Genomic DNA, 13097 nt, shown 5'->3' on the forward strand with positions numbered 1-13097 from the left:
TTCCACCACAGCCACACAAGGTGAGGCGTTAGCCATTGGCTCCTCACACTGGGAGCTTTGCCCTGGGAAGACTGGGGCCCTGGTTCTCTGGCCAAACAAACGAATAGACCAAGGTTAGTCTTACTTTAGCTCCCAGGACCTACCGCTCAACAGATGGGAGACAGGTGCTCAGGGTGCAGGAGGATGGGCTCAGGCAGCAGAGGGGCCAGCTGGAGCAGAGGCCCACGGAGACTGTCCTGACCTGGGGAGAGAAGGGGAAGTATGTTCAGCTAAGTAAAAGCAAGGCAGAGATCAGAGCACAGAAGAGCAGCAGGTATTTCCTCCAATTACCAAACCTGTCCCTTCTTTTCTCCTCCATCCTTGGAGTGGCCCCATCCTACAGAATGTCCACTGGCCACTGTGTGGACTGTGTCCAGTGTGGGCCAGACCAGCCTGCACAGAGCACTAGACCTGTGTGAACACATCCATCTTCTTGAAAATCCCATGCGTTGGTTTATTGGGGTTAATATAACAAAGTACACTGACCCCGTGGCTTAGTTAACAGAAGTTCGTTTCTCAGAACTCTGGAAGCTAGACATTGTGGGCGGAACTGGCTCCTTCGCAAGCCTCTCTCCTTGGTTTGTAGGTGGTTGGTTCCCCCTTGTGCTCATGTGGTCTCCTGTTTGTGCATGTCTCTGTCCTAATCTCCTCCTCCTCCTCCTCCTCCTCCTCCTCCTCCTCTTCCTCTTCCTCTTCCTCTTCCTCTTCCTCTTCCTCTTCCTCTTCCTCTTCTTCTTCTTCTTCTTCTTCTTCTTCTTCTTCTTCTTCTTCTTCTTCTTCTCCTCCTCCTCTTAGGATTTTATTTATTTATTCTGAGAGTGAGAGAGAGAGCACATGCAGGGGGAGCGGCAGGCAGAGAGAGAAGCAGACTCCCCACCGAGCAGGGAGCCCAATGTGGGGCTCGATTCCAGGACATTTAACTGACTGAACCACAGAAGGGCCCCTCCTAATCCCCTGTTTTTATAAAGGCACCAGTCTTGCTAGAATGGAGCTCACCCCAATGGCCTCGTTTTACCTTAATGATCTCTTTAAAGACCCTATGTCCAAAGATAGTCATATTTGAGGTACTGAAGTTTAGAAATGAACATATGAAATTTAGGGTGACACAACTCAGCCCATAACACCCTGTGAATATAGGCCTCCTGCTATGCACAGAATTAGACCCCTTCCCAAGGCAGCACAGTGAGCATCTGGTACGCATGATCTCTTTGTGGGAGGCCACAGACGAAGGAGCCCTAGGACACAGCTGGCCACCAGGACCTTCTTACCAAAAGCAGGAATACGAGGGACCACTGAGGAATGGGCAGGGCCAGACATTTGAGGTGTAAGAGGGCCACACCCAAGTCTATGGAAAATGCCCACCACTGTCCTCCGCCAGTGCCCAGCGCTGGGCACGGTGATCCCTCCATGTGACTGCTGGGGAAACTGAGGCTTGGAGGGGAGGAGGGCCAGGCACACCTGGGCGTTCTCCCTCAACGTCATGCAGTGCTATCATCTTGCTGCAAATGCCCAGCACTCAGGTGTGGCCCGATGTGGGTGACACCCGGGGTGCCTGGAGCAGGGGGCTGTGAGCCGGCCAGCAAGCCCTGGAACACTGGGGAGTCCTGGACTCTGTCCACTCTGGCCATTCATACCTGGGAACTCACCTCCTAGCTGCCCAGAGCAATGGTGTTTCCTACAAGCCCCTGCCCGTGCTTCCGCCAGCTCACACTGTACCAACAGGAGCTGCCACAGCCTGGAGTTTCTCTGTCCCCGTGGGTGTTTAGGGAAGTTTTTAAGAACAGAGATGGAGTCTGTCCTTCTCCACTTTGACTCCACAGCCCTGAAAGGAGATTTCATGATGCGGGTGTCATGCCCACTCATTAATTACACATCAATCACTTCCCTCGTCCACAGCGGGGGGGGGGGGTAGCCCCAACTTTCATGCCTCGAGGTTCCCCCGCTCACCCCTCCTGCATCCCACATCTGGCAGGACTGCCCATCTAGGGCTTCTAGAAGCTGTAATTGGCCAGGTAGTCCCTGCCTTCCTGGTGGGAACGGAGGCCGCAGACAGGGACTGGGGGGTGGTGGGTGGCTGGACCCCATCTAGAAAGTAGAAGTTGTTAGTCTCCAAGGTCCACGCTGTCATTGACAGCGTCCCAGCACCAACTTCCTCTTCTGTGGCCAGTCACTTTTCAGACATTAGCCTTGGCCCTCCTGTTGGGGCTTCCTCTCTGTCCTGTGGCAGCTCCGTGACTCTCACCCCAAAGATGCTGCCGCTGCTGCTGTCCCTGCTGTGGGCAGGTGAGTGGGCCGAGGGGAGGGGGCCAGGTGGGCGGCGGCTGCTGCTGACCCTCGATTCTCCACAGGGTCCCTGGCTCAGTATCCAAGATACCAGCTGCAGGTGCAGGAGTCCCTGACGGTGCAGGAGGGCCTGTGCATCTCCGTGCCCTGCCGCTTCTCCCACCCCCGCAAATACACTGATAATGACCCGGCTTATGGCTACTGGTTCCGGGAAGTGTTCAGTTCACACCACGATGCTCCAGTGGCCACAAACAACCCAGATCGTAAAGTGCAGGAGGAGACCCAGGGCCGATTCCGCCTCCTCGGGGACCCCCAGGCCTACGACTGCTCCCTGGACATCAGAGATGCACAGAGAAGGGACTCGGGGAAGTACTTCTTTAGGGTGGAGAGAGGGTCTTCTGTGAAATACAATTACCAGCAGAATCAGCTCTCCGTGCATGTGACGGGTAAGGAATGGGCTTCAGGAGAGGACACATGTCCCATGCATGGATCCTGAGGGCTCCTGGGGCAGGTCCAGAAAGGGACCCCCTGATCTCCATCCTGGCTGGGGAGGAGACAGCTGGCCTGGAATGGAGGCTGCTTCTAGGGGCACACTCAGGGTCCCACTGCAGGATCTCTCTCTCCTCCTCAGCTCTGACACAGACACCTGACATCCACATCCAGGGGCCCCTAGAATCTGGCCACCCCAAGAACATTACCTGTAGCGTGCCATGGGCCTGTGAGAGGGGTACACCCCCCACCTTCTCCTGGATCGGAGTCGCCCTCCCCTCCTGGGGCTCCAAGGGTCCTCACTCCTCTGTACTCACTCTCACCCCGAGGCCCCAGGACCATGGCACCAACCTCACCTGTCAAGTGACCTTCCCCGGAGCTGGTGTGAGCACGGAGAAGACCGTCCAGCTCAACGTGTCCTGTGAGTGCCAGGCCAGGATGCCAGGGTCCCTGAGGGCTGTGGCTATTGGGGGGGCAGGGTCTCGAATCCTGGGGAGGAAGGAAAGAAAACACCAGACTCCACTCCTTTCCCATTTCTGAAGTTTCTGGGGGGAAAGGGCCAACGTCGACCTTCCTGCCTCTGAAAACAATTATGTCTATCTGTTCAGATGCACCCCAGAACCTGACCATCAGTGTGTTCCGAAGAGAAGGTACAGGTAGGGTACAACCTCTCCTCTTGGGCTGTGGTGCAAATGGCGTGTGTCTCCGTCCTTCAGAGCAGAGCTGGGGTTTCAGAACTCAGGTGGGAGAAAGGCTCAGTCCAGGTGTGGGGGCTGCAGAGGTGGGGAGCAGCCCACTGGCTTCTCCCTACCGCTGACCCTGCTCTCAAGGGTACTGCATGACCTCTGTGCCTGATGGGGGTGGCCGTCCCCAGTGCCCCAACTACGTTCTCCCCCTAAATCTTGCCTCATTCCCCTTAGGATCTGGACCCCACCCACTCCTGCAATTCCTTCCACATTACAGCATTATTGTTTAAAACAGTAAGCATAAAATGTGTCTTGGTCTGCTTGGGCTGCCATAACAAAATACCACAGGCAGAGGGGCTTAAGCCTCAGACATTCATCCCTCACATTTCTGGAGGCAGGTCCAAGGTCAAGGTGCCAGCCAGTTTGGTTCCCAATGAGAGTTCACTCCTCGTAAACAGCTGCTTTCTGGCGCTGTTTTCTCTCGCACAACTAAAAGAGAGTGAGTTCTTTGGTGTCTCCTCTTACAAGAACACTAATCCAGGGGCACCTAGGTGGCTCAGTTTGTTAAGTGTCTGCCTTCGGCTCAGGTCATGATCCCAGGGTCCTGAGATCAAGTCCTGCCTTGGGCTCCTTGCTCAGTGAGGGGCCTGCTTCTCCCTCTGCCTCTGCTTGTGCTCTCTCTCTCTCTGACAAATAAATAGATAAAATCTTTTTAAAAAAGAAAAAGAGCCCTGATACCTTCCAAGGCCCCTACTCTTATGGCCTCACCTAACCCTAATCACCCCCAAAGACCCATCCAAATACCACCATATTGGAGGGTAGGGCTTAGACACATGAACTTAAGGAGAACACAATTCAGTCCCCAGCAAACCGGAGTAAGAATAAAATAGTCTTTGGCACCTGTGTACCTCCCCTCCTGGTTATTTTCCCAAATATAATCTACACGTCTACGTTTAAAAACACACACGTACGCACGCACCATACTATAAAACTCCTCTGCATCTCCATTATTTTTTTAAGTTTTCATTCAAATTCCATTTAGTCACCATATAATGCACATTAGTTTCAAGTGTATAATATAGTGATTCATCACTTCCATACCTCGACTGGGGCTCATCACAAGTGCCCTTCTCAATCTCCTTATTTCCCCATCGCCCCTCTTCCTCCTCTCCAGGAAATGATCAGTTTGCTCTGTATAGTTAAGAGTCTGTTGCTTGATTTCTCTCTCTCTCTCTCGCTTTTTGCCTTTGCCCATTTGTTTTGTTTCTTAAATTCCATATATGTGTGGAATCACCTGGTGTTTGACTTTCTTCCAGCTGACTTATTTCACTTAGCTATTATTTTCTTAAAGAGTGATTTATTTTAGAGAGAGAGCATACACACATGCATTTGAGCTGGGGGAGAGGCAGAGGAAGAGGGAGAGAGAGAGAATCTTCAGGCAGACTCCCCACCGAGCCCAGAGCCTGACAATGCAGGGCTGGGCTCGGTCCCAGGACCCTGAAATCAAGACCTGAGCCTAAATCAAGATTTGGTCGCTTAACTGGCTAAGCCACTCAGGTGCCCCTCATTTAGCTATTATTTTTTAATAAACTTCTTATGGTGGAGTAAATTTAGGTTTACATTGTACAGAGTTTCTATAAAGCCCTCGTCTATCTTCCCTTGTCTTTAAAAGTATGAACACCACCATGATGCATTTGTCCCAACTAAGTAATTGACATTGGTACATTACTTTCTCTATGAGTTCGTAGGAAAGCTTCTTCATTCTTACTGAGGACTCCGTGGTCTTCCAATTAGAAGTATATTATACTGCGAACTACTTAATGAGTCCCCATTGGTGGAAAGCCATGGTGTTTCCAGACTTTTGTTAAGGCAAATAATACAGCAACAAATAACTTATATAAACATTCTCCATATGTGTGCATGCGTCTGTAAGATAATTTCCCAGAAAAGTCCCAAATCAAGGGGTATGTTTGCAATTTCTACAGTTATTGCCGAATCATACTACACAGAAGCCATTGTTTTTATAATCTCAACCTGCTGAACATTTTCATCCTTGCTGATATCTTAAGTGAATTCACTGTCATTTTAACTTGAATAATCATTTTGTAAACAGGTTGTGTATCTTTCATTCTGCTTAAGAGTCGTTTATATTTCTTTGTGGACTTTTCCTTAATGATCTGAAGAAGCTCTTTTTACATAAAGGAGATCAGCTGTGTTTTAGTTGAAAGGATTTATTTCCAGCCTAATAATGGCCCTTTGACTTAGCATATAGTGACTTTGTTAGACAAAAACATGGTTTTTTGAGGGAGGCGTTGCATTCAGTGACATACTGGAGTTGATTCTCACTGGCTGGCAAGAGCCAATTGTGTCCATTTTTTTCCAATTCTGAGTTCAGTGACATTTAGTCGGGTGCTTGAAATCAGCCAAGGGGGAAGTATTTACACCAAGGAAATTGGCAAATCAAGACTTTTTTTTCTCCCCTCCTCCTCCCCAATGAGCTGGTTGTTAAACACATACCAGTAAACCACTGTTACTGTCTTTCCCCAATCTATTATTATTTTTGAATCCTCAGCAATGCCATATGTCAACACTCACTCAAGCCTTACAGACTGCCTGCTCTTCCCTGAGTATGCAGAGCCATTTTACACCTCAGCTGTGGCTACACTTTCTGTGCCAGCCTCCAGCAATGTCCTTCCATGCTAGCTCCTGGCCCCTCTCATGCTTCACTTTAGCCTCTCCTCCTCTAGGAAGCCCTCCGTGCCCTGACAGTTTCACTGAATTCCCACCTCCAGGGTTCCCCCGAGCACAATGTACGCCCATCACAAAACACATCACACTGCTCTATGACTCCTGATTCTGGGTATTTCGCTCGCAAGACAGTGAACTCTCAGACACAACTAAATTAGACAGGACTTAATGAACTTAGAGAAAGACAGAATGTACATGGGCCACTTGGAAAGGCTGTGGTGCTTGCTCTCAGTCCTGTCCCCTTCAGCTGACCCTATGATCATGGGGTTCAATCACGCGGTGGAAGAGAAGAAACAGATTTACATGATGTGAGGAAAAGAGACAGAGAGAAAGAGAGAGAGAGAGAGAGAGAGAGAGGCAATACCCCCAGTGAGGGCCAGGGCTTAACTTTCTCTCTGTCTTGCCAGGACCTGAGGCTCTGGGCAATGGCTCATCTCTCCCAGTCCAGGAGGGCCAGCCCCTGCGCCTGGTCTGTGTCGACGACAGCAACCCTCCTGCCAGGGTGAGCTGGACCCGGGATAGCCTGACCCTGCAGCCCTCACAACCCTCAAATCCTGGGATCCTGGAGTTTCCCCGGGTGGAACTGGTGAACCACGGAAGATACGTCTGCCGAGCTCAGCACCTGTTGGGCTCCCTGGAAGCATCTGTGAGCCTCCGTGTGAAGAGTGAGTTGGGACATATCTGGGAAGGATGCCTGGGCCCTGGGGAGGGGGGCCTCCTCTGATCTCTCTGCTGTCTTCCCACAGCCCCCCTGAAGCTGTTGGGTCCCTCCTGCTCCTGGGAGGGCGAGGACGTGCACTGCCACTGCTCGGCTCAATCCCAGCTGCCCCCTTCTGTGCGCTGGCGGCTGGGGGAGGAGCTGCTGGAGGGGAACCACAGCAACGCCTCCTGGACGCTCACCTCCAGCTCTGTGGGGTCCTGGGCCAACAGCTCCCTGAGCCTCAGAGGGCCACTGGACTCCAGCCTCAGACTCAGCTGTGAGGCCTGGAATGCCCACGGGAAACAGAGCATGGCTATCCTGCTACTGCCAGGTCAGGGAGTTATGAAGGGCAATGCCCGGGGAAGGGGGCGCATGAATCAGGATCCTAGAAGACATTGAAGAGACAAGTGGCTCTGACTTGGGCAAACGGGCACTAGAGGTCAGAGTCATGCATAGGTTGAGGAGGGCCAGGGGAACAGGAGGCTGGGGTCACATAGAGGGGTGGGGGACAAAGGAGCCAGTCCTGGATAGCTGTAGGCACACCCCTGGGTCATGGATTCCAGAAGGCTGGGTGCTCAGATGCCTGCTTAGCAGGACTGGAGTTTACCCCAGGTCTCTTATCTGCAGGGAGGCCAGGGGCCAGGACGGGTGTGACTCAGGGGGTCATCTGGGGAGCTGCTGTCACACCCCTGCTTGCTCTCTGTCTCTGCCTCATCATCTTCTTCGCGTGAGTGCGGGCCCTGCTTTGAGTGAAGGCCTCCTGAGGTTGGGCAGGGAGGGGACCCAAAGAATCTCCCAAACTCGAAGCCCAGAGCTGAAGAAACCTGGGGAAGTGATGCAGCCAGAGGGGACACAATTTGTCCAAGCGGCTTCAGGAATCTAGTCCCCTGATATCGAGGCTGGCAGTGGTCTGTTCCCCACACAGGTTCCCACTGTCAGGGAGAAGAGAACATGCATTCTCCTCCTGGTGTCTGTAGCCAGATGGCAGCCTTCATGCTTGAAGTCATGCTTCATGACTGATGCCTCAGTCAGTCATCCTTCCAGGCTCCCAGTTTCGAGCAGCCAGGCTGAAAGGCTCTGATCTCTCCCCTCAGAGTGAAGACCTACAGGCAGAAGTCAACCAGGAAAGCAGCATGCAGGGATGGCGTCCATCCAGCCTCAAATACAGTCTCCCAGGTGAGGGCTGGGGTATCTCTTTCTATCTGGTGTCCCACCTGGATACCTCTCCTGGGATGGACCATGGGGTGGCTCACTCAGCATGCTAAAAGATGAATCCATCATGGACCCTCCAAATTTGGTCCTCCCTCGGGATTTCTGGCTGTGCTCAACTCAGAGATCCGAGAGCCCCCTTTTCCTCTCCGCTCCCCTCCATCGGCAAGAGCCAGTAATGGGCCAAGTCCCACCCATTTCCCTTTTAACAAACTTTAACAAAGTTTTTGTTTTTTTTTTTTTTCCATTTAGTCCCTTCCCTGCTGAGCCCTCGCTGTCTCCCTCCTGGGCCACTTTCTGTGCCTTACCTCCACGACGCCACCTCTCCACCTCATCTTCCAATTTCGTGGGCAAGAAATTCCCCAAACACCTGTGACCCTACTGTCTGAATCAGCATGGTTCAACAGAAAGATAATATGAGCCATTTACATGGCTAAAATTTACTAATGGCCACATTTAAAAAGTAGAAAGAAGTATGAGATCAGTTTTAATGTAATATATTATTTAACCCAATATATTCAAAATATTATTTCACCACCATATCATCAGAATCAATGTACAGATTATTAATGAGATAGTCTGAATTATTCCTTCTTCTCCTTCTCCTTCCCCTCCTTCTCCTTCTTCTTCTCTTCTTCTCCTTCTTCTTTTTCTCCTTCTTCTTCTTCCCCTTCTTCCTCTTCTTCTTCCCCTTCCTTTTCCCCTTCCCCTTCCCCTTCGTCCTCCTCCTCTCCCCCACCCCCCTGCCTTCTTCTTCTTCTCATACTAAGTCTTTGAAATCCAGGGTATGTCTCACACTCATGGCACACCTCCGCTCAGAATCTCCATGTTTCATGTACTCTAGGAGCTACCGTATGGGACATGTAGTCCAGTTTCCTTGGTCTGGTGTTCCGTGACCTGTCCTCTGCTGAGCTCTCCAGCCCACTTCCTTCCCCTGTCCACAAAATTAGCTCCTTAACCCCAGGCAGGGCTTGTTTTCTGTAACTTTGTGCCTTTGCATGCATAATTTCCTTTGACCCTCCCCATTTGCACTGGCCAGACCCCTAATTCACCTTTCATGCTCCAGTTTGAATATTCCCCTGTCCTATGCAGGCAGACTGTCACCATGCCTCCCTGTAATAATCACAGGCATGTTCCCAGCATCATTTGAGCCCCTGGTGGATGCTGCTTCTGTGTACCAGATCATAAGTTACAATTTTATCATTTGTGTGTGTGTGTGTGTGACAATTTGGTACTGTCTCCTTGCCCTGATAGGCTGTCTGAGGTCAGAGATCGTGTGCTGAAGAGTTTCTTGACCTTGCTTACTCTGTTTTAATATCTATAAAATGGGGATAACAGTTATATCATCCACAGGGGAGTGGGGGGAGTTGTAAGGATTCAATGCCATCATGAAAAAAAGATACAAATGAATGAATGAGTGAATGAATGAATGGATGGATGAATGCTCAGGAAACGGGCATGAAGTGGATAAATGAATAAGTGCACCCCAACCCCCTCTTCCCTTCTCCAGACCCAAAGGGCAGCTCCCATGCCTTTCCTTCATTCCACTCAGGATCACCTGAGCAAACGCTGCTCAGACAGCCCCTCAGACCACCTGCCCCCAGCTGCGGCCACCTCCCTCTCAGAGAAGGAGCAGGAGCTCTACTATGCCAACCTCAGCTTCCATGGGCTGAAGCCGCACAACTTTCAGAACCAGGAGAACACTGAGTATGCAGAGATCAAGATCCAGAAATGACGACCCCAACCTGATCCCTGCCTCCAGGAGGGCCAGCTCTGACTGGAGCCTGGACAGGACATCTCTGAATAAACGCATAGCAGACACTGATTCCTTAGAAGTTGACAGCACTCGGAGCCAAAGTTTATAAATTGGAATGTGACACTTCTTGGAGTGGCAGAAAATCACAGATTCCTGATTTCAAACATCAGGCGAGGCACTTCACCTCCCCATGCCTCCCTGTGTTCCCTCCTCTGTGAAATGGGGAATAATATTCATCAGGTAGATTGTTCAGTGGGGGAAAAAATGCACCATTGGCATTGTTAAGCATATCCTTATGTGTTAAGTTTACCTCAGGATGGAGGGAGAGATCAGCTTTTGAACATGTATTATTTTGTCTTTTGTTTTCTTTTTCTTTGCATTATTTTTAAAAGTAAATATATTTCTGAATGTAACTCTGGCAAGAGTAGATATTTCCCAATATAAGTGTCTAACGAAGGATTCATTCACAGTATAAAAAGAATATATAAGAATCTTCCAAAAATCAGTAAGAAAAAGGCACACAACCTAATTAAAAAGTGAGATATTCAAAGGGCCCATAGGCATATAGAAAGATGGTTAATGTCAGTAGCTTTCAAGGAAATGCAAGTAAAGACCTCGGTGCTGGTCACTGCACAGCCACCACTATGATTAAAATAGTAAAAATGGTATCAAGAACATCAAGTGTTGAAGACATTACACCAAGTGAAATAAGCCATCACCAAAAGACAAACATGGCATGAGTCCAGTTACACAAAGTATCTGAAGTAACTAAATTCTTAGAAACAGAAGGTAGAGGGGGCCCATGGGAGAGGAAACAAGAAACGGCTTTCAGCAGGTAGAGTTTCGGTTCTGCAAGATGAACACTTCCTAGAACTTAATGATGTACATGTAGTTAACACTATGGTACTACACACTTAAAAATATTTAAGATGGTAAAATTTATGTTTTTTTTAACTACAATAAAAAGGAGTACTTAAAAAAACCCATTATTTAAAAGGGGGTTGGGGATGTGGATGGACAATTAATGGTTAATGGGTATAGAATTTTATCCATTCTAGGGATGGATGATAGCGACAATTGCACAATGTGAATGTACTTCATGCCACTAAACATGCACTTGAAACAGTAGATTTTAAGTTGTGTCTACATTGCCACAATGACATTTTTTCCTTAAAGAATATCAAGTATGCTTCAGCAGCACCTATCCTAAAATTGGAAAGAGCCCAAGAAGATTAGCGTGGCCCTTGTGTAAAAATGTCAGTGTTGGTGAAGATGAGGAGCAACTGGAACTCTCCTACATTGTCAGGGGTGAGGGGAGTGAGAACTGGTACAAGACCCTGGGAAAAATGTTGGTCACTCTCTACTGACACTGCGCATGGAGCCAGCAATTTCACTCCAAGGTGTGTGTCCAGCACAAGTTCATAGAAGCATTCACCGGATGTGTACAAGAACGTTCATGGCAGCTGTGGCTGCCATGAAAAAATGGAACCCGTTCAAATGCCCATCAACAGTAAGACAGGTAAATGGACTGCAGCATATTCACGCAATGGAAGAAGCAAATAACAGCTCTGTACAAGGCGTGAGAAGCTTAGAGACATAATGTGAAATAATCCAGATGCAAGAGTCCTCACTATGTGACATCTTTGATGTGGGGTTTTGAAACAGACAAAACCAAGACGATTATCATATGATCTCTCTGATATGAGGAGTTTCTCTCTGATATGAGGAGTTTGAGAGGTAGGGTGGAGGGTTTGGGGGGTAGGGAAGGAAAAAATGAAACAAGATGGGATCGGGAGGGAGACAAACCGTAAGAGACTCTTAATCTCACAAAACAAACTGAGGGTCGCTGGTGGGAGGGGGTTTGGGAGAGGGTGGTTGGGTTATGGACACTGGGGAAGGTATGTGCTATGGTGAGTGCTATGAAGTGTATAAGCCTGACGATTCACAGACCTGTACCCTTGGGGCAAATAATATATTATATGTTAATAAAAATAATTTTTAAAAAAGAAACAGAAAAAACTGATCTTTGCCATTGGAAGTGCAGATACTGGTTGCCATTGGGGTGTAGTGACAGGAAGGGTCGAGTGGGGCCCTCCTGGGGTCTTCCAGTAAAGATTTGTGTCTTGATCTGGGTCCTAACTGCTCAGATGTGGTCACTCTCTGAAACATTTTTGAGTAAAACATTTGTGGTTTGTGTCCTTTTCTGTTTGAGTAGTACTCTTTAACAGAATTTACATTAAGATTTTTTTAAAAGATGGGGCACCTGGGGTTTCCACTCAGGTCATGAACTCAGGGTCTGGACCAAGCCCAGTACCGGGCTCAGGGGAGTCTGCTTCTCTTCCTTTCTCTCTCCCTCTGCCCACCTCAACTCACGCATGTACTCTCTCTTGAATAAATAAATAAAAATTTTAAAAGATTTATAAAAGACTATCCTTGTAATTATCTAACTCTGATTTCCACCGACTCTGAACTTCCCCAGGGCAGGGACTATGTCTGACCCTGTGGTTTTAGAACCCAGCCTTGGGCACAACACATGAAGTACACTCAGGAAACCGCAGAAATGCCTACCACTCAGATACAAGGGGACAACATGCCTGGGCTCTGCTGGGGCCTCCAGCTTGTATTTCTACCCCAGAGCTCTCTCCTGGACTCTAAACTTATATGTCTTCTTGGACATGTCACACTGAAGGACCACAGGCTCCTCACTTTCAATGCATCCCAGACTGGCTCCATGTCTTTCCTCACGTCTGGTTCTCCCCTCGGTTCTCCATCCAGGATGTGGGAATGTTCCACAGGACATACTGTCTGATACCCGCCATCTTAGCAAGGAGAGCATCATGCTCCCATGTCTCCATTAACTGGTACGTTCCACCAGGGCACAATTTCTGGTCTGGCACTCACTGGGATCTTGTGAAACAGGCCTCTTCCTCTTCTCCAATCTCATAGGCTCCAATTTACACTCCTCTCTGGCTGTTCCTCTAAGAGGTCACTGTCTGAATCACTTCCTGAATCTTGTGAGTCTGCATCTTTTCCTCCCCCACTGGAAGCCATGAGGTCCCCTTGGCCGTGGTATAAAGTGCCCCAAGGAGCAACAACATGGTCCAGTAGTACTCCAGGCCCAACTTGCAGCATTAAGCCTTCTTCCACCCCTTCCTGCTATCCTGGGGAAGACTCTGGAGCTCCCTCT

General features: G+C 49.3%; 1 protein-coding gene across 2 annotated transcripts; it reads left to right on the top strand.

Moving 5' to 3' along the window:
* The first annotated feature begins 2252 nt into the window (after positions 1-2252).
* LOC123931300 (sialic acid-binding Ig-like lectin 13) lies at positions 2253-11367 on the top strand. 2 transcript variants are annotated; one of them, XM_045988252.1, is made up of 9 exons: positions 2253-2322; positions 2388-2768; positions 2954-3232; positions 3420-3467; positions 6653-6910; positions 6992-7276; positions 7573-7672; positions 8040-8121; positions 9665-11367. In XM_045988252.1, exons 1-9 carry the CDS (start codon positions 2289-2291, stop codon positions 9887-9889), a joined length of 1692 nt encoding a protein of 563 aa, XP_045844208.1. In that variant the 5' UTR covers positions 2253-2288; the 3' UTR covers positions 9890-11367. The 2 variants fall into 2 exon arrangements, with proteins under 2 accessions (XP_045844208.1, XP_045844209.1); XM_045988253.1 differs by having other exon boundaries at positions 9707-11367.
* Positions 11368-13097: the final 1730 nt, after the last annotated feature.

This window comes from Meles meles, chromosome 19, assembly GCF_922984935.1.
Source record: "Meles meles chromosome 19, mMelMel3.1 paternal haplotype, whole genome shotgun sequence".
In the NCBI taxonomy this organism is placed as follows: Eukaryota; Metazoa; Chordata; class Mammalia; order Carnivora; family Mustelidae; genus Meles; species Meles meles.

Excerpts from the sequence above, each read along its gene's own strand:
- LOC123931300 (XM_045988252.1), top strand. The coding sequence starts at position 2,289 with ATGCTGCCGCTGCTGCTGTCCCTGCTGTGGGCAG. Across the intron at positions 2,323-2,387 it reads GCTGTCCCTGCTGTGGGCAG|GGTCCCTGGCTCAGTATCCA; the intron begins GTGAGTGGGCCG and ends GATTCTCCACAG. Across the intron at positions 8,122-9,664 it reads CCTCAAATACAGTCTCCCAG|ACCCAAAGGGCAGCTCCCAT; the intron begins GTGAGGGCTGGG and ends TCCCTTCTCCAG.